The sequence below is a fragment of the Hypanus sabinus genome, chromosome 19, assembly GCF_030144855.1.
Source record: "Hypanus sabinus isolate sHypSab1 chromosome 19, sHypSab1.hap1, whole genome shotgun sequence".
NCBI lineage: Eukaryota > Metazoa > Chordata > Chondrichthyes > Myliobatiformes > Dasyatidae > Hypanus > Hypanus sabinus.
Window position 1 is genome coordinate 71,467,877 of NC_082724.1, and position 21,552 is coordinate 71,489,428.

At 40.2% G+C, this 21,552-nt stretch overlaps 1 protein-coding gene across 5 annotated transcripts in view; it reads right to left on the reverse strand.

Moving 5' to 3' along the window:
• Window positions 1-808: 808 nt before the first annotated feature.
• Window positions 809-21,552, reverse strand: part of LOC132378039 (inter-alpha-trypsin inhibitor heavy chain H3-like) — a 73,136-nt gene continuing 52,392 nt past the window's right edge. Inside the window, exons 16-23 of one of the 5 annotated variants that reach the window (XM_059944671.1) lie at window positions 20,271-20,369; window positions 13,482-13,502; window positions 12,538-12,651; window positions 11,138-11,339; window positions 9,852-10,024; window positions 4,465-4,551; window positions 1,375-1,486; window positions 809-1,279 (exon numbers count right to left, since the gene is read on the reverse strand). In XM_059944671.1, the coding sequence (XP_059800654.1) occupies window positions 1,135-1,279; window positions 1,375-1,486; window positions 4,465-4,551; window positions 9,852-10,024; window positions 11,138-11,339; window positions 12,538-12,651; window positions 13,482-13,502; window positions 20,271-20,369 (953 nt within the window). In that variant the 3' untranslated portion in view covers window positions 809-1,134. Of the gene's footprint in view, window positions 1,280-1,374; window positions 1,487-4,464; window positions 4,552-9,851; window positions 10,025-11,137; window positions 11,340-12,537; window positions 12,652-12,953; window positions 13,084-13,481; window positions 13,503-20,270; window positions 20,370-21,552 lie in introns of those variants that run through there. The other 4 variants (XM_059944672.1, XM_059944674.1, XR_009506871.1 and 1 more) reach the window with 4 other exon arrangements.

Below are 21,552 nucleotides of genomic sequence, written 5' to 3' on the forward strand. Positions count from 1 at the left end.
GGGAGATATATTATGGACACTTAAGAAACTCTTAGGTAGGAACATTGATGATAGAAAAATGGAGAGCTACGTGAGAGGGAATGGTTAGATTGATCTTTGAGTAGGTTAAAAGTTTGGCACAACATTGTGGGGTGAAGGGACTGTACTGTACTGTTCTATGTTTTATGTTGAATTTATATGCATGGAACAACCTAGTGCCAATCAAGACCTTGTGTGTTGAGCCACTGCTCTAGAGGAGGAAAGTTGAGGGCATTCCATTCGCTCACATGCTGATCCAAACTATGAAACAAATTATTGCTTTCTAGTGAGCAGTGAATTTGGATGGGTGGTCAGTGTTCGTACAAGTATCATTCTTATGTTCCCTTAAAGGAACATTCAGACTTTTATGTTTTGTATTTACCCTAGACATGTTTACTTATTGGAAATGGCCTTTTCATTGTTATTCTCAAAAATTGTGGAGTTATGTTGCTGTTAGCTTGTATTTGTGGTAATGGCTAACTCATTACAAGCCTACAGTGAGAGGGTTACACTTGCAAAGTACAATCAAGAACTAATTCATCTGGAATGTCTCAAACGTAGGTAGAGTTAGGCTGCTGTAAAATGAAGCCATTACATCCACGCCACGAACTTGATTGAATAATGTGGCTACCAAGTACTGAATTATTTATAGTCACTGTATTTCTGCATAACAACCGCTAGATTTAGAATGAAGTACAATGCAATTTTTGACATAAACTGTATGCAAAGGAATTAATAATATACCAATTGTAATTACATATTTTCACCATTTTTTATTTGATAAGCTGGTTAGATACAAACTTCAGGAACAGTTGTTAACTTACAACCACCAGGCTCCTGAACTGGTGTGGATAACTTCATTCACAACAACTCTAAGCTGATTCTACAACCTACTGACTCACTTTCAAGGACTCTACATCTAATTTTCTCAATATTATTTTTATTTCCAGTTTGTCTTTTGCACGTTGATGTTAGTGAGTCTTTTTTCTGTTACATATAGTCTTTCATTAAGTTCTATAATATATCTTTTTCCTGTAAATACCTGGTTGACAGTGAATCTTAAGGTAATATACATATACATACTCTGATTATGGATTTACTTTTAACTTTGAGACATTATGATGTTGTTGAATCAAATAAAGAGGAAACAATGTAGTCAGTGTGTATTCCATCAATGAATCCTTTGCCATTGTTGTGCACAAACCAGCAAGGGACATTGGCACCCCAATTTGAATCCAGTCGATAATCCTTCTGCCATCCTCTAGCAAGGAATACAATGAAGATGTGAAAAACAAAGAAAATTCGAATAACACATCCCAAAACACAGAAAGTTGATACCACAATGAAGGGTTTTACCTTGTTACTGTGAGTTTCTGACCTTTCACAAGCATTGTTGCACTTGGTTTCTGTGGGTCTGATCCCAAGTGAATGTTGTATATTTTAGCTTCGATGTCATGGTAAAATTGACCTGGATCAATGCAGAAGTAAAGGTTATGCTGGTAGAAATTACAGTGTGTAACTAGCTACAGAAATATGGCTGTTTGGCCCGAAAAGTCGTCACTACCTCCTCCCATAGATGCTGTCTGGCCTGCTGAGTTCTGCCAGCATTTTGTGTTTTTATCCCTACGATGGACTCTCTCTGTATTTCTCGCTGCCTCAGTAAATCAGACAAAATAATCAAAGACTGCATCCAGCCCAGAGATTCTCTCTTCGCCCCCCCACCCCCACACCCCACCAATTGGACAGAAGATACAAATGCCTGAAAGCACAAACCACTAGGCACAAGGACAAGTTCTATCCTTGAACAGACCGCTTGTGCGGTAAGATAGCATCCTGACCTCACAAACCATCTCATTATGATCTCGCACTTTGTTCACCAGCACTGCACTTTCTTTGTAGCTTTTAGACGTGTTCTGTGTTGTTATTGTTTTCCCTTGTTCTACCTCATGATCTGTATAAGCAATATACAAGATGTATTTAGGTACATATGACAATACTAAGCCAACACCTATCTACAACACAATGGTAGGAATCTAACCGTTATGTCAAATTTCAGTTCTCCTTTGGCTCACCGTAAGCAGGCAGTGACAGACATACATCCAAGAACTTTTCTCGGTGGCTCTGGAACGAAGAATGTAAGTGTCCATGTCAAAGCCCTACCAAGGTTGGGAGAGAAAGAGGATAACCGGAGCAGGTTTGGGAAAGGCCAGTCTTTTGGGGCTGCGCATGTGTTGGTGTCAGAGGCCTACCAAAGTTTGAAGTGTGACTATAAGACCATAAGACATAGGAGTGGAACTTCCTTTGAGGAAACTAAGCTGACTGTGGCCTATTTTACCACGTGCCTCCAAGTATCCCGAAACCACATCCTTAATAATTGACTCTTCTCAACCAGTGAGCTCAGACTAACTGGCCTATAATTTATTTTCTTCTGCCTCACTCCCTTCTTGAAGAGTGAAGGGACATTTGCAATTTTCCAGTCTTCAGGAACCATTCCAGACTCCACTGATTTACTGATCTTTGAACGATTATTAATGCCTCCACAATCTCTTCAACCCCCTCTTTCAGAACCCTGGGGTGTACACCACCTGGTCCAGATGACTTATCTACCTTCAGCCCTTTCAGTTTCCTAAGAACTTTCTCCCTAGTAATGGTAACTTCACACAGTTCTGGACCCCTGACACCTGGAAATTCCACCATACTGCTCATGTCTTCCAAGGTGAAGGCTGATGCAAAATACTTACTCTGTTCATCCACCATTTCCTTGTCCCCCATTACAACCTCTCCAGCATCGTTTTCCAGCTGTCCAATATTCCCTTTTGCTTGTCTTATAAACTTTATGTATCTGAAGAAAGTTTTGGTATCCTCTTTAATATTACTGGCTAGCTTACTTTAATATTCTACCTTTACCTTCTTAATGATATTTTAGTTGCCTTCTGTTGGTATTTTAAAATTTCTAATCTTCTAACCCCATTAATTTTTGGTCTATTATATGTCCTCTCTTTTGCTTTTATGTCAGCTTCAACTTCTCTTGTTAGCCACGATTATGTCATCTTTCCTTAAGAATACTTTTTCCTCTTTGGGATACATCCTGTGCCTTCCGAATTGCTTCCAGAAATTCCTGCTAGCTCCTCTCTCTGTAATTCACTTAGTTCCACTGTAATACTGATGTATCTGACTTTATCTTCTCCTTCTCAAATTTCAGGGTGAATTCAGTCATATTATGATCGCTTCCCCTGAGAGTTCTTTACCTCAAATTCTCTAATCAATTCTGGCTCATTGCACAATGCCCAGTCTGGAACAGTTGATCCCCCTGTGGGCTCAACCAGGAGCTGCTCTAAAAAGCCATCTCATAGGCACTCCAGAAATTCATCCTTATGACATCCTGTACCAACCTGCTTTTCCCAATCAGGGTCTTTTTACGCTTGCAGTTCCTTAGCTCTATCCACAACAAATATAAGACATTGAAGCATAATTAGTCCATTTAGCCGATCGTGTCTGTTCTGCCATTTAATCTTGGCGAATTCTTTTTTGTCTCTTCTCAGCTCCACCCCAGCCCCCCCAGCCTTCTCCCCGTAACCATAATACCAGAGGGCATAGGAGCAGTATCAGGCCATTTGGCCCATCAAGTCTGCTGTGCCATTCAATCATGGCTGATCCTTTCTCCCCTTCTTCAGCCCCAGTTCCCAGCCTTCACCCCAAAACCTTTGAGCCATGTCCAATCAAGAACCTATGAAGCTCTGCCTTAAATACACCCAAAGACTTGGACTTCACAATTGCCTGTGGTTATAAATTCCACAAGTTCACCACCCTCCGGCTAAAGAAATTTCTCCACATCTCTGTTTTAAATGTTCATCGTACGATCCTGAGGCTGTGCCCTCTCGTCCTAGACTCACTAACCATGGGAAACATCATTTCCACATCCACCATGTCGAGGCCTTTCAACATTCGAAAGGTTTCAGTGAGATTCCCCCTCATCCTTCTAAATTCCAGTAAATATAGGCCCAGGGTCATCAAACACTTCTCATATGATAACCCTTTCATTCCCAGAATCATCCTTGTGAACCTCCTCCGGATCTGCTCCAATGCCAGCACATCTTTTCTTAGATGAGGAGCCCAAACTGTTCACAATACTCAAGGTGAGGCCTCACCAGGGCCTTGTAAAGCCTCAGCATCACATCCCTGCTCTTGTATTCTGGACATCTTAAAATGAATGCTAACATTGCATTTGCCTTCCTCACTACTGACTCAACCTGCAAGTTAGCCTTTAGGGTGTTCTGCACAAGGAATCCCAAGCGTCTTTGCATCTCGGCTTTTTGGATTTTCTCCCCATTTAGAAAATAGCCTGCACATTTATTTCCACTACCAAAGTGCATGACCATGTGTTTTCAACATGGTATTTCATTTGCTACTTTCTTGCCCATTCTCCTAATCTGCCCTGCAGCCTACCTGTTTCCTCAACACGATTTGCCCTTCCACCAATCTTCATATCATCTGAAAAATTGGCAGCAAGGCCATTTATTCCATCATCTGGAGCTTAAAAAAAGAGGTAATTTCTAAAGTAAGTACATGTTCAGCACAGCATTGTGGGCTAAAGGGGCTGTATTGTGCTGTAGGTCTTGAAAGCGTCTATGTTTCTATATCACAGCTGCACTCAGGGGAGACTGAATGGTGGTGAATCGATTTAGACAATAGACAATAGGTGCAGAAGTAGACCATTCGGCCCCTCAAGTCTGCACCGCCATTCTGAGATCAAGGCTGATCATTCACTATCAATACCCAGCCCCTGCCTTGTTCCCATATCCCGTGATTCCCCTATCCATCAGATATCTATCTAGCTCCTTCTTGAAAGCATCCAGAGAATTGGCCTCCACCGTCTTCCGAGGCAGTGCATTCCACACCTCCACAACTCTCTGGGAGAAGAAGTTCTTCCTCAACTCTGTTTTAAATAACTGACCTCTTATTCTCAATCCATGCCCTCTGGTACTGGACTCTCCCAACATCTGGAACATATTTCCTGCCTCAATCCTATCAAATCCTTTAATTATCTTAAACGTTTCAATCAGATCCCCTCTCAATCTCCTCAATTCCAGTGTGTACAAGCCCAATCTCTCTAATCTCTCTGCGTAAGACAGCTCTGCCATCCAAGGAATCAACCTAGTGAATCTATGCTGCACTTCCTCAATTGCCAGAATGTCCTTCCTCAAACCTGGAGACCAAAACTGTACACAATATTCCAGGTGTGATCTCACCAGGGCCCTGTACAAATGCAAAAGGACATCCTTGCTCTTGTACTCAATTCCCCTTGTAACAAAGGCCAACATTCCATTTGCCCTCTTCACTGCCTGTTGCACTTGCTCATTCACCTTCATTGACTGATGAACTAGGACTCCTAGGTCTCTTTGCATTTCTCCCTTACCTAACTCTACACCGTTCAGACAATACTCTGCCCTCTTGTTCCTGCTTCCAAAGTGGATAACTTCACATTTATTCACATTGAATGACATCTGCCAAGTATCTGCCCACTCACCCAGCCTATCCAAGTCTCCCTGTATTCTCCTAACGTCCTCTTCGCATGTCACACTGCCACCCAGTTTAGTATCGTCAGCAAACTTGCTGATATAGTTTTCAATGCCCTCATCTAAATCGTTGACATAAATCGTAAAGAGCTGTGGTCCCAATACAGAGCCCTGTGGTACCCCACTAGTCACCTCCAGCCAGTCCGAGAAACACCCATTCACTGCTACCCTTTGCTTTCTATCTGCCAACCAGTTTTCTATCCATGTTGAAACCCTGCCCCCAATGCCATGAGCTCTGATTTTACTCACCAATCTCCTATGTGGCACCTTATCGAATGCCTTCTGAAAATCTAGGTACACTACATCCACTGGCTTACCCCCGTCTAACATCCCTGTTACACCCTCAAAAAACTCCAACAGATTAGTCAAGCATGATTTGCCCTTGGTAAATCCATGCTGGCTCGGACTAATCCTATTACTGCCATCAAGATATGCCACTATTTCGTCCTTAATAATGGACTCAAGCATCTTCCCCACGACTGACGTTAGGCTAGCAGGGCGATAGTTCTGTTTTCTCCTTCCCTCCCTTCTTGAAAAGTGGGATAACATTAGCCACTCTCCAATCTTCAGGAGCTGATCCTGAATCTAAGGAACATTGGAAAATGATTACCAATGCATCCGCAATTTCCTGAGCCACCTCTTTTAGAACCCTCGGATGCAGACCATCTGGACCTGGGGATTTATTAGCCTTCAGTCCTAGCAGTCTACTCATCACAGTTTCTTTCCTAATGTCAATCTGTCTCAATTCCTCTGATATCTTATGACCCTGGCCCATCCATACATCTGGGAGATTGCTTGTGTCCTCCCTGGTGAAGACAGATCTAAAGTACACATTAAATTCTGTTGCCATTTCCCTGTTTCCCATAACAATTTCTCCCAATTCATTCTTCAAGGGGCCAACATTGTTCTTAACTATCTTCTTTCTCTTCACATAGCTAAAAAAGCCCCTTTTATATTCCTGGCTAGACTGAGCTCGTACCTGATTTTTTTCTCTCCGTATTGCTTTTTTAGTTAAGATCTGCTGTTCCTTAAAACTTTCCCAATCATCTGTATTCCCACTCATCTTAGCCCTGTCATACTTCTTTTTCTTTAATGCTATACAATCTCTGACTTCCTTTGTCAACCACTGTGGCCCCCTCCCCCTCTTTGAATCCTTCCTTCTCATTGGAATGAACTGCTTTTGCATCTTTCGTATTATCCCCAAGAATATCTGCCACTGCTGATCCACTGTCTTTCCTGCCAGGGCATCCGCCCATTTAACTTTGGCCAGCTCATCCCTCATGGCTCCGTAGTCTCCTTTATTTAATTGCAACACTGACACCTCTGATCTATCCTTATCCCTCTCAAATTGTAGATAAAAACTTATCATGTTATGATCACTACTTCCTAATGGTTCCTTTACTTCAAGATCACTGATCAATTCCTGTTCATTACACATCTCCATTACACATTCCTTAGATTTGGCTGGAACTCAGGAATAGAAAGGATATAATCACACTGATGAGATTGTAGTACAGATCTAATAGCCACCGGGACACTGAGGAACAGATATGTAATCAGATTAAGGAAATGTGTAAAAATAATAGGGTTTCAACTTCCCTGATATAAACTGGGACCTTCTTAGTGTAAGGGGTTTAGATGGGACTGAATTTGTTAAGTGTATCCAGGAAGATTTCTTAAAAGAATATGTGGATGGTCCAATGAGAGGAGAGGCTGTTTTAGACCTGGTGTTGGGTAATGATCTTGGCCAAGTGACAGAACTTTCAGTGGATGAACAGTTAGGAAACAGTGGCCACAGATCCTACACTTTCAGGACAGTGATAGATAAGGATAGGTATGATCCTTGTAGGAGAGTTTCAAATTGGAGTAGGTCAAATTAAAAGGGCATCAGGCAGGAACTAAGAAGCCTTAGCTGGGAACATCTTTTCTCTGGCAAGTCCACATCAGACATATGGAGGGTACTTAGAGATCAAGTGCAGAGTACAGGAAAGGTATGTTCCTAGCAGAAGGAAGGACAGGCATGGGAAAATAAGAAAACTTGGATGTCCAGAAAGGTGATGAATCCAGTCAAGGAGAAAAAGGAAAAGTATGTAAAGCTTTGGAAGTTGGGATCAAACGAAGCACATGAGGAAATTTGAAACCCATGGCCTAATTAGGCAGAGCCAGAATGGCTTTGTATGTGGCAGGTCATGCCTTACCAACTTGACTGAGTTCTTGACAAGGTGACAAGAGAGACTGATGAGTGTAGGGCAGTGGACGTTGTTCACATGGATCTGGCATCTGAAAATTTCCCTCATAGGAGGCTAATCCAGAATATTAAGATGCATGGAATCCGTGATGAATTGGCTGTTTGGATTAAGAATTGGCTTGTACATAGAAGACAGCAGGTTGTGACTTATTCGAGCTGGAGATCTCTAATTAGTGGAGTTCCACAGTGATCTGTACTGGGACCTCTGATGTTTGTAATGCATATAAATGGCCTGGATGAAAATGTATATGGTGGGTTAGTCCATCTGTAGAGGAAACCAGGATTGGTTGAAATGTGGATAGTGTAGAATACAGCACATGGAATTTAACCCAGATAAATGTGAGGTGTTGCACCATGGTAGGGAAAAGTAAGGAGACAGTACACTGTTAAGGCCAAGGTCCATAACAGTGTTGATGAGCAGAGAGATCTTGGGGTCCAAGTTCATAGCTCCTTGAAATTAGCTACACAGTTCGATAGTCCTGGCATTGGGTTCAAAAGTCAGGAAGTTTTGTTGCAACTTTATAAAGCTCTGGTTAAGCGAAATCTGGAGTATTACGTATGGTTTTGGTTGCCTCACTACAGGAAAGATGTTGAGACTTTGGAGAGGGTGCAGAGGAGGTTGACCAGGATGCTGTCTGGTTTAGAGGGCATGTGTTATCACGAGAGGCTGGATAAACTTGGGATGTTTTCTCTGGAGTCCCAGAGGCTGAGGTGAGATCTGATGAGGTTTACAAGATTATGAGAGGCATAGATAGAGTGGACAGAGAGTATCCGTTTCCCAGGGTTGAAATGTCTCATACCAGAGGCCTGCTTTGAGGATGAGAAGGGATAGGTTCAAGGGGAATGTGAAGGAAAGTTTTTTTTTTACACGGAGAGTTGTGGATGCCTGGAATGTGCTGTCTGGTATGGTTGTAGTGGCAAATACATTAGAGGCTTTTAAGAGATGTTTGGATAGGTACATGAATGTAAGGAAGATGGAGGGACATGGTCATGGTGTAGGTAGGAGGGATTACTTGGGTATTTTTGATTTGCTTTTAAGCTGATTTGGCACCAGATTGTGGGTTGAATAGCGTGTTCCTGTGCTGTACTGTTCAATGTCAAAGTCAGAAATATCCAAGCTTAAGGCTGAATCGAGGCAGTTAATCACTTGATTGAGGCCGTCCCTTTAGTGCAGTACGTACTAAAAACTGTCACACTGTCAAAGATACATGAGATGCTGAACTAAGATATTATGTGCTGAGATTGCATTACATTAGGGTGAATTATCCTAATACCCTGACTAACATGTAGCTTCAACCAACAGTATTAAAACCAATTATCTTGTCATTTATATCAGTTTTATTTCTGAGATTTTGTCATATACAGTACTGCGCAAAAGTCTTAGGCACATAAAGATAGCTTGGGAAACCTAAAACCTTTCCACAGTACTGTACTAATTTTAAGTATTGCACTGTACTGCTGCTGCAAAAGAAAATGCAATTTTGTAGCATGTAAGTGATAAACTTGATTCTGATATAGATCTCTATTGTGGACTGAGAGTGGGAAGGAGGCAGGGAGAGAGGAATCATGGTTGGGAAAAGGGGAAGGGTGAGCAGAGGGAGTGGGAAGCACCAAAGGGACATTCTGTAATGATCAATAAACCAATTGTTTAGAATCAAATTATCTTGCCTGATGTCTTAGGACTGAGCGTGTCTGAATCTGCCCCAACACCCCATCCCTGGCACTCCTTCGCTGCCACCTACGATGCTCCAACCTTGTTATTGCCAACATCCTTTGCTCCCACCAGATTTAAAAACTCGTTCTCCACTCCTTGTTGACAAATAACAGTACTGTGCAAATGTCTGAGGCATCCTAGCTATATACATGTGTACTTGAGAGTTTTGCACAGTACTGTATGTGCTGGGTATCAATTCTTTAATATTACAACACTGTTGTTTTCATTGGCAATGCAGTGCTTTGGAATACCTTTGACACCATGTAAATGACTGTTCTGACCATATCTCACATACCAAGCAATCCATGTGTCATATTGGAGAGCCTGAGGCTGTCAAGCGTATAAAATCCCAGGAAGTCTCTATGTAGGGGATGCTTTTTCCAGACCCGATGCAGAACAATAACAAATGTTGCATCATCTCCCATCGTTAGTGTGAGAATCTTTTCTTTCATGATCGAGATTGTAAAGCTTGGGAAAATTTGATAAAGTGCTTTATTAGTATCAAGCTGAAATTGTTTCAACTCTTTATAACAGTTTTGGTTAAAATAAATGAAAAATAAAAAGAAGGTCTTTAAACACCTTTTAATCAGAGACTATATGTGAAAAGAAGTTCATTGAAATTACTGCCCATACGGTCAAACAGTGAGGAAACAGATCCTTTGGCCCACTGAGTCTGTGCTAAATGTCAACAATTCATTTATACTAAATCTACCTTATTCTTCACACATTCCTATCAACTACTGCCAGATTCCACCACTCACCTACAATTGGAGGTAACTTACAGTAGCTAATTTGCCCGCCAACCTAAATGTCTTTGGAATGTGTGAAGAAACCAGAGCAGCAAGGGGAAACCCATGTGGTCACAGAGAGAACATACAAACTCCAAAAGAACACCGAAGGTCAGGCTTGAACCAGACTGTTCGAGTGACAAGGAAGCCGCTCCATTACCTGTATCACTGGCCTGTTCCAATATACTTCATTTTAAGGAAGGCAGCAAAATTACTTTTTGTCATGACATAAATTTTATCATACAAGTTTTTGAGAAACATCATAACAGTGTACTCAGACAAAGCTCCATGAAAAGGTATAGCTGATACTCCATATTTGTTCTTCCTTATGTCCTATATACTGTAATTGAGGCATACTGTGCCATCCCCACATTTGTATTCAACTATCTGCACAATAAATGGGAACATGAGTGTTGCCAATTCCTGGAGCTGTTCCCAGATTACTTAATCCTTTGCAATTTTGAGACTGCCTTTTAGTATGTTGCTGAAGAAAATCCAGAGTTTTGTCACCACTCGAGATTCCTTCCTCTCTATGTGAGAATGTTCTTGTCCTTATTTACTTCCTTCCCTGGTGGACAACTTAAAAAATATAGAGCTCATCATAAAATTACAAAGTAATAAAAAGCTGACCGTAAACATATCAAACCAGAAACATGCAGTAGAGAAACCAAGTATTTGAAACTTCTCATTTCCACCAGACTAGTTGGGGGACATCAACCAGATTTTCATAACCAGTAAAAATAAAACTATATTAAAAGATGTTATGGTTCTATTATTAAAGTGCAGCAAATACCTCTCAAATGTTAAGGTCACTGTTGCTGACCAGGGAATAATAGTCCTGTCCTCCTTGTAAAATATAGTGATTATTTCAGTTGTTACTGATATTCTCAAGTTGATTTTTCTGTTTTCAAGCCCAAATGTTCCAAAGTAGGTAGTTACTTTCTGGCTATTTTCTGGTCTCTTATCTCCTATTAATTCTCCATTTATTTTTAAGCCTGTTGTTTTACGATAAACATATAAGAAATAACAATAAATAGCAATAATCTGATTAGAAATGGAACATTTATGAATGACCATCACTTTACAGAAATAATGAGTGGTCATTTGTGCAGGTAATAAGGAAGAACTGAAAGACATGACAAATTTAAGGAGGTAAGGAGACAACATGGGGTAAGTTCGGTAATTGGCAGGGAAGATCTGGAATATGGACAACCACATGTCCATAACAAAAACATGTAACAGCAGGTGTAATGTGTAATCATTTTTACTTATGCCTAGCCAAAACATAAACATAAAAATATGAATGTAAATGATGGCTGAAAGACCAATTAGAAAGGGAGAGCCATGGGAAAAAAAGAAGAAAATAGGCTTGTAAACATTTTGTGTCATTCTGGAAGCTTGCCTGGGCTCTTCTCAGCCAGAATTGTGCCTGTGTGTCTGACATATCGGATGTACAGTACATGACTGCAGTCCCCGTGCAAAGCGCCTTTTGGAATGTTGTCGGAGAAATAAGACCATATTTTTCCAAGGAGCAATACCTGGTCACTTCTGAACTAAATACATTTTAAGTGCCATGTGGAAAAGTTCTATATTTACCATCTATAATTAAAATTTCATCTTTAACTGTTTCTACCCTTGACCTTCCAAGCACTATTGGCCCTGAGCTTTGGGCTAACTTTGGTTACAATAATAGTGGCAGAAGATTGAAAAAATGTATTAATGTAGAAGTAATAGCATTGTTTTCACTTTCTGACACTAAGTTCTTTTCCTTTTACTGAAAATTAAAAGCATTCATATTGTCTTACTGGAACTGATAGTACTGCCAAAATTCAGTCAGATAACATGTGCACAGATGTAGGCCATAGAAAACACACAGGAATGCTGCAGAGAAAAGAACTTAGGCTTTCCAGATGTCTTGGCCAACATAAATAATTTCATTTATCTCATTGTTTTCTAGGGTCTTGCTAAGTACAAAATGGTCAATGTACTTATCTAAAATAACACCAAATCTGTCTTGAAGGTTATTAATTGACAACAGAGCATATTGGAAAATCTGTAGGACATGAAAGAGAGTTAAAAAAAACTATGTGTTTCCCTTCCTTGATTGTGAAAACTCATCTCCACTTATGATTCATTCTGTTTTAATGGTCTGTCTAAGGGCAGTACTCTTTTGAATGTTCAGAACACTGTTACCTGTGAATGGATCCTTAACTAGGTTCATAATTAAACCTGGCTTTCCAGCAATGTTGAAACAGGCAGCGTCATGTTGCTTTTGCATAGGAATAATGAAATGGGGATCTCCATCAACTGTAAAATGAAATGCATAAATGTAATCAATCTTAAGTAATTGCAGCAAATAATATTTCTTTTATTTTAACGATAGTAACAATATTGCATGATGTGATTTCAGATATCAAAATGAAACCATTAAAAGAAAAACTACTATGAAATGTTACAAAACAGTGCATACCCCAATTCTTAAAAATAGTTTGTCTTGTTGACAAAATATCTTCAACAAATTCTTCCAACAATGACTGCTCCCATTTTGTCACCACTGACTAAGTACACTTACATGTCTCTGTACTGAAGATCACTTTCCACTTTCTAACCTTTTTACCTGAAGCTTTGATTCCTCCTGAACTCTTGTCTGACATGAGCATGTTCTCTATCCTCTGCATGGTGAACTCTCAACTTAGACATAGGGGATATGTACAAGAGCCCGAATATTCCTGATATGAACTGTAAAGACATTTTACAGGAGCTTAAAAGATATTTTAATGATATCTTAAGACATGTTAAAGATAGCAGCAAATTTCAATATGGTATTGACAGAGGCTCAGGGAGGCTCTTCCCAAACCTACTGGCTCGATAAGATGATGGGAAACCAACCCCGCCTCCAAAAATGGGAGGTACATTCTTATCCCCACACATGCTGCAATTGCATTAATAAGTTCAATACTATGAAAACATAGAACAAAAATGTTAGTATAATTAATTGATAAATTTAGTTACTCCTGTTAGTTTGGACAAGTCAATGACACAAAAAAAATTCTGTTTCTATGACAAAAATCACATACACTTTCTATCTAATTACACTGCTAACTACATTTTGTGAGAAAGAAATATGTCTAACTTACCACTACTTACTGGATGATAAGCTGTTTAGGAATAAACAAAACAAATCAATAAAATTTCCCACAAATTTACATAAGGTGAACAGATATTATTCAGTTAGTATGAACTGTGCAACAAATAACCAGTTAAAATGTTCAGATGGCAAACATAAATGATACCTTTCTATAATCAACTGTAGCTCTGAAATCAAAACAATGCTCTGGAATCCGTTATTTTGTATGATACAGTATGTGGTTACACTGGATAAATTTTTCCTTGAATCATGTCATTGTGTTTTGTGTTTCTCGAAAGGACATCAAGTGACAGTGATCTTTTTCTTCGCTATAAACCTAAAAGATCAGTGATGTGATATCCAGGAATGATCTGGCATATGATTAATTCTCCAACTTTATTAATGGGCAACATCTTTGCAAGCATACTGGGCCTTAGCACCCATTGGAAGCTTGGCTCCTGGAAAAGTGCAGCACAGGGGCCCCAGCAGGACCGCCTACTACATGTGCAGTAAGGCTTTAACAGCCAGTAAGATTCCTCACACATGTTCATTGCGGTCAAAGCTGCCAATGTTATTGGCGAGGCTTGCAACTGCTTTTGACATTCAGAAAATCAGTTATATTTTGAACCACTTAAAAAGATTAAACAATTAAAATATATTAAATAATTTAAAATATTAACATTTCCAATGTTTAGCAAGCTAAAATCAAACCCAGCAAATATGCACATACACAAATAGATAGATGAGTAAATAGCTTCCAAAAGCCTTTCATCTAGCAAGTGACGTTTTCCATTTATTTGGTTGAAGGCTACTGTGTTTGCATTGGATCAATCTAACTCGAGGCTGGTGGGCCAGAAAGCATCATTAGGCTCTCGTGCCACTGAGCAGCATAGTAGTGAGTTTCAGCCAGTAGAGGAGAAGATGTTGCTCCTTTCTAAGGACCAGATGGGTGCTGAGAAAGAGGACTTCAGTTAAGTCCTGGGTCTGGAAGACGTGCATTAATAAACTTGAAGAATTGTTTTCCAAATGTTTTTCAGTGTATATAAGAATAATATTGTGTCCAGATAGTGTTCATATAATGAGATTCTATATGGGGTGGAATGACAATGGGTTTTGAGAATCACATATCATTAAAATAATGATGCTTGCAAATAAGGTTGTAGAAAAGTAAAAAGAAAACTCAGTTTTATTTCTAGAATTATACAATTGAAAATCAGAAGTCAGGGTCAATTTGTGTCAGATCATTATTAGACAACAGAATACTGTGCCTAGTTCTAGTCTACATACTTTGAGAACCTAAGAGCAAAGGGGATGGTAAAAATGCACTTTGTTATCAATATCAGAAATGACACCATTGCTTAGCAACTTATCTGTGGAAAAGATTGAGAGTACAGTTGACAAACATATGATAAGGTGCAATAGGACACCCACTGAAAGAATGGCTCCCTAAACAGGGAGAAGGAAAGTAGAGGCAAAAAGCATGACAATTATTAAGTATTTTAGGGCACTGAAGTGCAACATCTTTACCCGAAGAGTGACATATAACATGAAGCTTGCCATTAGCAGGAGAGATTGAGGTGAGCAGTGTAGATACCCTTAAGGAGAAAGCAGGGGATGGGATGTTTGTACACCACTTACTGTTCAGTTAAGGCCACAACATGTGCTCTGTACCATTTGGTTACATTGTGGAAGAGAGGAGACACAATGTGGATAGTATTGTTACCCTCATTTTGCAAGTTATTCATATATAAAACCTTTTAGGGTGGTGGGAGAAGGAGGAAGAGGAGGGAAGGAGACAGATGACAGGCTCCCTTACAAGTTGACGACATTTCTTCCTTTGCCTTGTAGATTATTTTCATTGAAAGGTTTTGCTATGTTTCTTAGCTTAGAGAGCAGTGTCACCCCCATCCATACAATTATTTTGGGGGAAGGTGAAAAATCTTTAAAATGTTTAAAACTATTTTAAATCATTCTAAAAAATATCTGTCTTGTTGGGTGGTATTTTAGGCAAACCGCTAGGGGCAATGTTAACTTCACTCCAACAAATCCAGCATTCTTCAGAGTCCTGCTCTGAGTTAAGGACCATAGAGGAGGTTGAGGTCTCACTCAGCTGAAGGCCTCACACCACTGAATCAGCGAATTTCACAGAAATATCTGGGTCGAGTAGGCAGGGGAATAAATGAGATTGGCTTATACAGACAATGTTGGAAGTATTCAGTAGTTCAGGCAGCCTCTATAGAGAGAAATGAATAGCTGATATTTTTGATTGAAGCCCATCATCAGCACTTGTAAGGAAAGGAGCAGAAACTAGAATCGGGAACAGTGGGGGATAATTGTAGGTTATTATCCTGCATCTATCAAAAACTTGACACACCATCTCCTTCATCAGCATTCAGGGCCCTAAGCAGTTCTTGCAGGTGTGGCCGCACCTCACATATGAATCCATTGGATTGATCTATTGCATCTGCTGCTCCTGGTGGAGTCTCCTCTGCACTAATGAGATCCGATAGAAGATTGGGGGATTGTTTCATCAATCAGCTTCACTCCATCTGCAATAAGCCAAGGTCACTCAGTGGCTGACGAAAGACTGTAGAAGCTGGAAATCTGGAGCAATACATGCAATGTGCTGAAGGAACTCAGCAGTTCAGGCAGCTTAACATCAAAAGATATACTTTGTATTGAAAGGACAGGCAGGAAGGCATAGGCAGTGGTCTGACTCTGTTGGTAAGAGATGGAATTACATCTTTAGAAAGAGGAGACGAAGGGCCAGAGAAAGTTGGATCTTTTGGGGTGGAGTAAAGAACCAGCAAGGGTAAAAGAAAAACATTATGAGAATCATATAAAGGCCTCCAAATAGTAGTCAAGCTGTGGTATTGAGATTGCAAACGGCATGTAATAAGGGTACCAACACAATTGTAATGGGGGATTTCAGGGGACTGGGAAAATCAAGTTGCTGCCAGATCACAAGAGAGGAAATTTGTGTAATAACCCAGATCTTATTAGGGAGCTTAATGTAAAGGAACCCCGAGGAGGCAGTGATCATAATGTGATTGAATTCATATTGTAATTTGAGAGGAAGAAGCATAAATCACGTGTGTCAGTGTTGCAATGGACTATAGGGAATTACAGAGGCATGAGAGAGGAGCTTTCCCAGGTGGACTGGAGGGGGATTCTGGCGGGGATGATGGTAGAGCAGAGATGACTGAAGTTTCTGGGAATAGTTCACAAGGCACAAGATAGATATATCCCACAGAAGAAGTAGTTCTTAAATGGCAGGGGTCGGTGACCATGGCTGACAAGGGAAGTTAAGTCAACATTTCAGGCCGGGACCTTTCGTCAGGACTAAAGAAGGAGGGGGTAGGGGCCCTTAAAGAAGGTGGGGGGGAGGGTGGAATGTGCCAGGTGAAAAACCAATCAGAGGAAAGATCAAGGGGTAGAGGAGGGGAAGCAGGGAGGGGATAGGCAGGAGAGGTGAAGAAGGAATGTAAGGGGAAAGCACTATGTAGAAGAAGGCAGAATCATGAGAGAGGTGATAGGCAGCTGGAAGAGGAGACAGAGTGAAAGTGGGATGGGAGAAAGGAGAGGGAGGGAATTACCAGAAGTTGGAGAATTCAACTGGCACATTCCACCCTCCCACCACCTTCTTTATAGGGCCCCTGCCCCCTCCTTCTTTAGTCCTGATGAAGGGTCTCGGCCCGAAACGTTGACTGCTCCTTTCAATGGATGCTGCCCGACCTGCTGAGTTCATCCAGCTTTTTTGTACGTCTTGATTTGACCACAGCATCTGCAGTGCACTTTGTGTTTACTAAGAGAAGTTAAGGACTGCATAAAAGACAAGGAAAGGGCATATAAGTTAGTAAAAGTGAGTGGGAATTTGGATGTGAGAAGTTTTTAAAGTCCAACAAAAGGCAACTAAGAGAGCTATGAGAAGGAAAAAGATAAAATATGAGGACAAACTAGCCAATAATACAAAGCAGGATACTTTTTTTTTACAGTTATATAAAGAGTAAAAGGGAGATGAGAGTTGATATTGGCCCAATATCAACTGTATAGGTATTGTATAGATATTTACAGTATTACGGGATTTCTAGGGCAAAAGCAAACACAGGAAAGTAGGTCACAGTTGTCTTACTGAAATCATTGCAAAGATGAAAATGGCTAAACACTTTTCTATATTTTTGTTTAAATTTGACTTATTGCTTTGAACAAATACGGTTTGGAAATATTTTCATTCGTTTAAACAATTCACGGAAATAATGGAAGAGATGGTAGTATGAATGGCTCTGTTCTTGTACATGCTCTGCACAAACTGTTCAGCACGGCACTTCTGCAACATTTCAAATGGAATCATTATCTTCAGATATAATTTTTAGAACTTCAAAATACAGATTTGAAGTTCTGATTACACATACAGTTCAAGTTGCTTTTGATATAACATTTTCAAAAGTAATGGGAACTGTATGTGTAACCAGAACTTCCAATCTGTATTTTAAGAAGTAAATGTACCATACCTTGGTGTTTAAATGCATATTTATCTACACAGTTGTTAGAGTTGGAAAAAAACTGTCAACTGGACAAATTCAATCATTAATCCATCAGTAAATTTGTCATTGCTGCATTGTTGTCTATCATTACACAAAAAGGGAAATATTCTGACGGTCACCGACTTCCCTTTAATGCTTATGTCCAAAGAGTTGTACAGCTCCAAAGTACAAAGGCAATTCAAATATTTTTTGAATATTTTCTTGGCAGACCTGTCAACCTGATACAACGTTACAGGTGTCAGCACTGGTTTGGTTCATTTACAGTCAATCAAAAGAATGCAGCACTTTTATAGTGCAGTAGTACAATTGGAAGTGTTCTAATTTGTTCCTTATTTCATTTAAATACAGAATATGTTACTCAGTTGAATGGTAGTTTGTCTTTTTTTATACCTTTTAGATTATTTCCATGAAACTTCAGCCAATTGGAGCAGCTGCTTAATTGGGCCAAAATGTACGGGTCACGTGTCCAAATTAATCAGAACCCACTGTACCCCAACTACTTAGCCTGCACGCCATCTGTGGCAATGAACTCCACAGATTCACTACCCTCTGGCTACAGAAATTCTTCCTCACCCCTGTCCTTCTATTCTGAGGTTGAGCCCTCTAGTCCCACACTCCCGCACTTTGAGAAACATCTTCTCCATGTCTACTCTATCTAGGCCTTTCAATATTCAGCAGATTTTGATGAGATTCTCCCCTCATTCTTCTAAACTCCAGTGTACAGCCAACAAACACTCCTCATAGATTAATCCCGTCATTCCTAGGATTATTCTTGTATACCTCCTTCGGACCTTCTTCAATGCCCAGCACCACCTTTCTTAGATATGGGGACCAAAATCTGGTCTGACCAATGCATTGGCTGCTCGGGAGGAACAACAAGGAAGTCAATGTGATAAGGGCATTCAGTTGTTTGGTTCAGATGGCAACTTCTGTGGTTGTAGAACCAGCTAGGGGATAACATACTGCCTCCTTGGTGTCAGAATCCAGAGGGGTCACTGAGTGGTTGCAAAACATATTGGAAGGGTGGGTAAAGAGCAAGTGCTCATGATACACATTAGTAACAATGACATAGCTAGAAAGAGGGAGGAGGTTCTGCAGGCTGAACTTAGAGAGCTCGATATGAGATTAAAAAGCAGAACCTCACAGAAGCAGTATCTCTGTGCTACACGATAGTGAGTACTGGAATAGGGAAATAACCAAATCTGTCTCTGGGAAGATGGTATATGAGAAAGAGCTTTCGATTTCTGAGGAAATAGGATGGTTTCTGAGAGAGATTAGCCAGATGAGTTACACTTGAGGAGGGCCAATATTCTCATCGGTGTAGATTTAAGCCAGCTTGGAAGTGGAGTGTAATGACAGGGTAATGCTCAGCAAAGTGTATTGAGAAGAGGCAGAGTGCACTTAGAAAATTGATATTCCAGAGTTAGATCAGCTGGAAGTAAGGAGCTTGTGGGCTTTGTTTGTGTCTGTGTGGGTTTCCTACAGGTTCCTCCTCCAGTCCAAAGGTATACTGGTTGGTAGATTAATTGTAAATTGTCCCGTGGATAGGCTAGGGTTAACTCAGTGGGCTCGAAGGGCCGGACTGGCCTATTCTGTGCTGTATCTCAATAAACAAATCAACAAAGTCGATGATGAGTAGGTACAGCTGACAGTATGACGGTGGAAATAACAGAACCCTAGCTCAAAAAGGGATATGACCTGGCATTCCTGGATATAAAGTGTGCAGCAAGGACAAGGAAGGAAATAAAGGAAAGCGGGCAGCTGATTTGATTAAAGAGAATATTCTTGTATCTGACAGAAGGAGAGAGAGGGATGGGGGAGGAAAGGAGGGGGAGAAGGAGAAAGGAGGAGGGGAAAGGAAGAGGGAAAAGAAAAAAAAAGAAAGCTGTTAGGCTAATCCTGAGGGTAAAGAAATACAGTAAGCCTTATCTATCTATATGTCACCAATGACTGGATGAGATGTAGAGAAATATATATAAGGTGAGTACAAAAGAAACTGTAGGCGAGTAACAATGTAGGACTTCAGTTATGCCAATGTAGCTGACAGTGCCCTCGCAATTCCAGAAAGCCAGGTTCAGTGCTGACTGTGGGTGTTGTCTGTGTGTGTTTGCATTGGTGATTGGATTCATTCTCTTTTGCAACCATGTTATGATGTTAATAATCACTACAACATAAACTATAGGTAACTTCTTTGATTAATATTGTTGTTAGAAAATATACGTGTGCTGTTACAGTTATTTGAAAGATAATCTTACCAGTTGATCCAATGCGTGGTCTCAGAGCATATCTTCGTAGAGCATCGGAACCATGTGATCCAGATGAAACTCTTCCACTCTGCACTGACTGGAGATTGGCTGGATCAAGAGAAAGTTTCATAAAACTCCTTCTGTCACTATTTATAGTGGTCAAATAATCTACTCTGTAAAGATTTTATTTTAAATAGATTTTTACTGAATTACATCACTGTTACATCACACCAAACAGCAGAATTTATTACATGACACATACAAATACCTATCCTTCAATTTGTGTAGTTATATCTATATTAGTAAAGAGAGAACTCCAACTGATACAGTTCCTTTCATAATGCCAACCTGTTAAAGTGTTTTAAAAGATATGGAGTAAGACAGCACAAAAACTGACCATTCATTCACGATGTTTATACTGACCAAGTACGTATGTACTGTATACTCATTCCACATGTCAGCATTAGATCTGATGTTTCTTACATGTTATGACAATATCCGCCTCTACTACCTTCTCAGGTAAGTTTTTCCAGGCTTCAACCATCTACTGGGTGAATATTCTTCCTCAGATACCCTCTAAACCTCTCACACCTTATTTTAAATCAATGCCCTCTGTCTTAGACACCCCTGCCGTAGGAAGAAGTTCTCATTATCTACTCTATCTTTCACAATTTTATACAACTCTGTCAGGTCTCCTCTAATCCTCCTGTACTCCAAAGAATACAAATCAGTCTTTCCAGTTTCTTCTCGTAGCTGAAACGTTGCATCTCAGGCAAAATTCTGGTGAATCTCGTCTGCACCCTCCTCCAGAACAATTGTATGTTCCAATTAGAAGTGCACACAATATTCCTTCTGGGGCCTATCTAATGTTCTGAAAAGTTGTAGCTGGAGCGCCCTGCTCTTTTTCATGCCCTGGCTATTAAAGGTAAGCATCTTGTTTGTCTTCTTTACCATCCCATCTACCTGTGTTATCTCCTTCAGAGTATTTGCATATATATCAAGGGTTTTTTGCTTTTCCGTACTCTGTAGAGCCTTACCATTCATGAAATAAGTCTTACTCTTACTGAAACCTCAAAATATATTACTTCACAGTCATCAGTATTAAATTATATCTGCCATCTCTCTGCCCAATTTATCTGATGATCAATATACCTAAAACTACCCTCCTTACTCACCAACAGCAGCACAACTCATGGTACCTGCTTTGCCACCACGGAAACTAGAGTGTATTCTCCTGACATGTAAGGATACATAATGGCCAGATTCAGCTAGTGGGTGGGCTAAGTTAGTC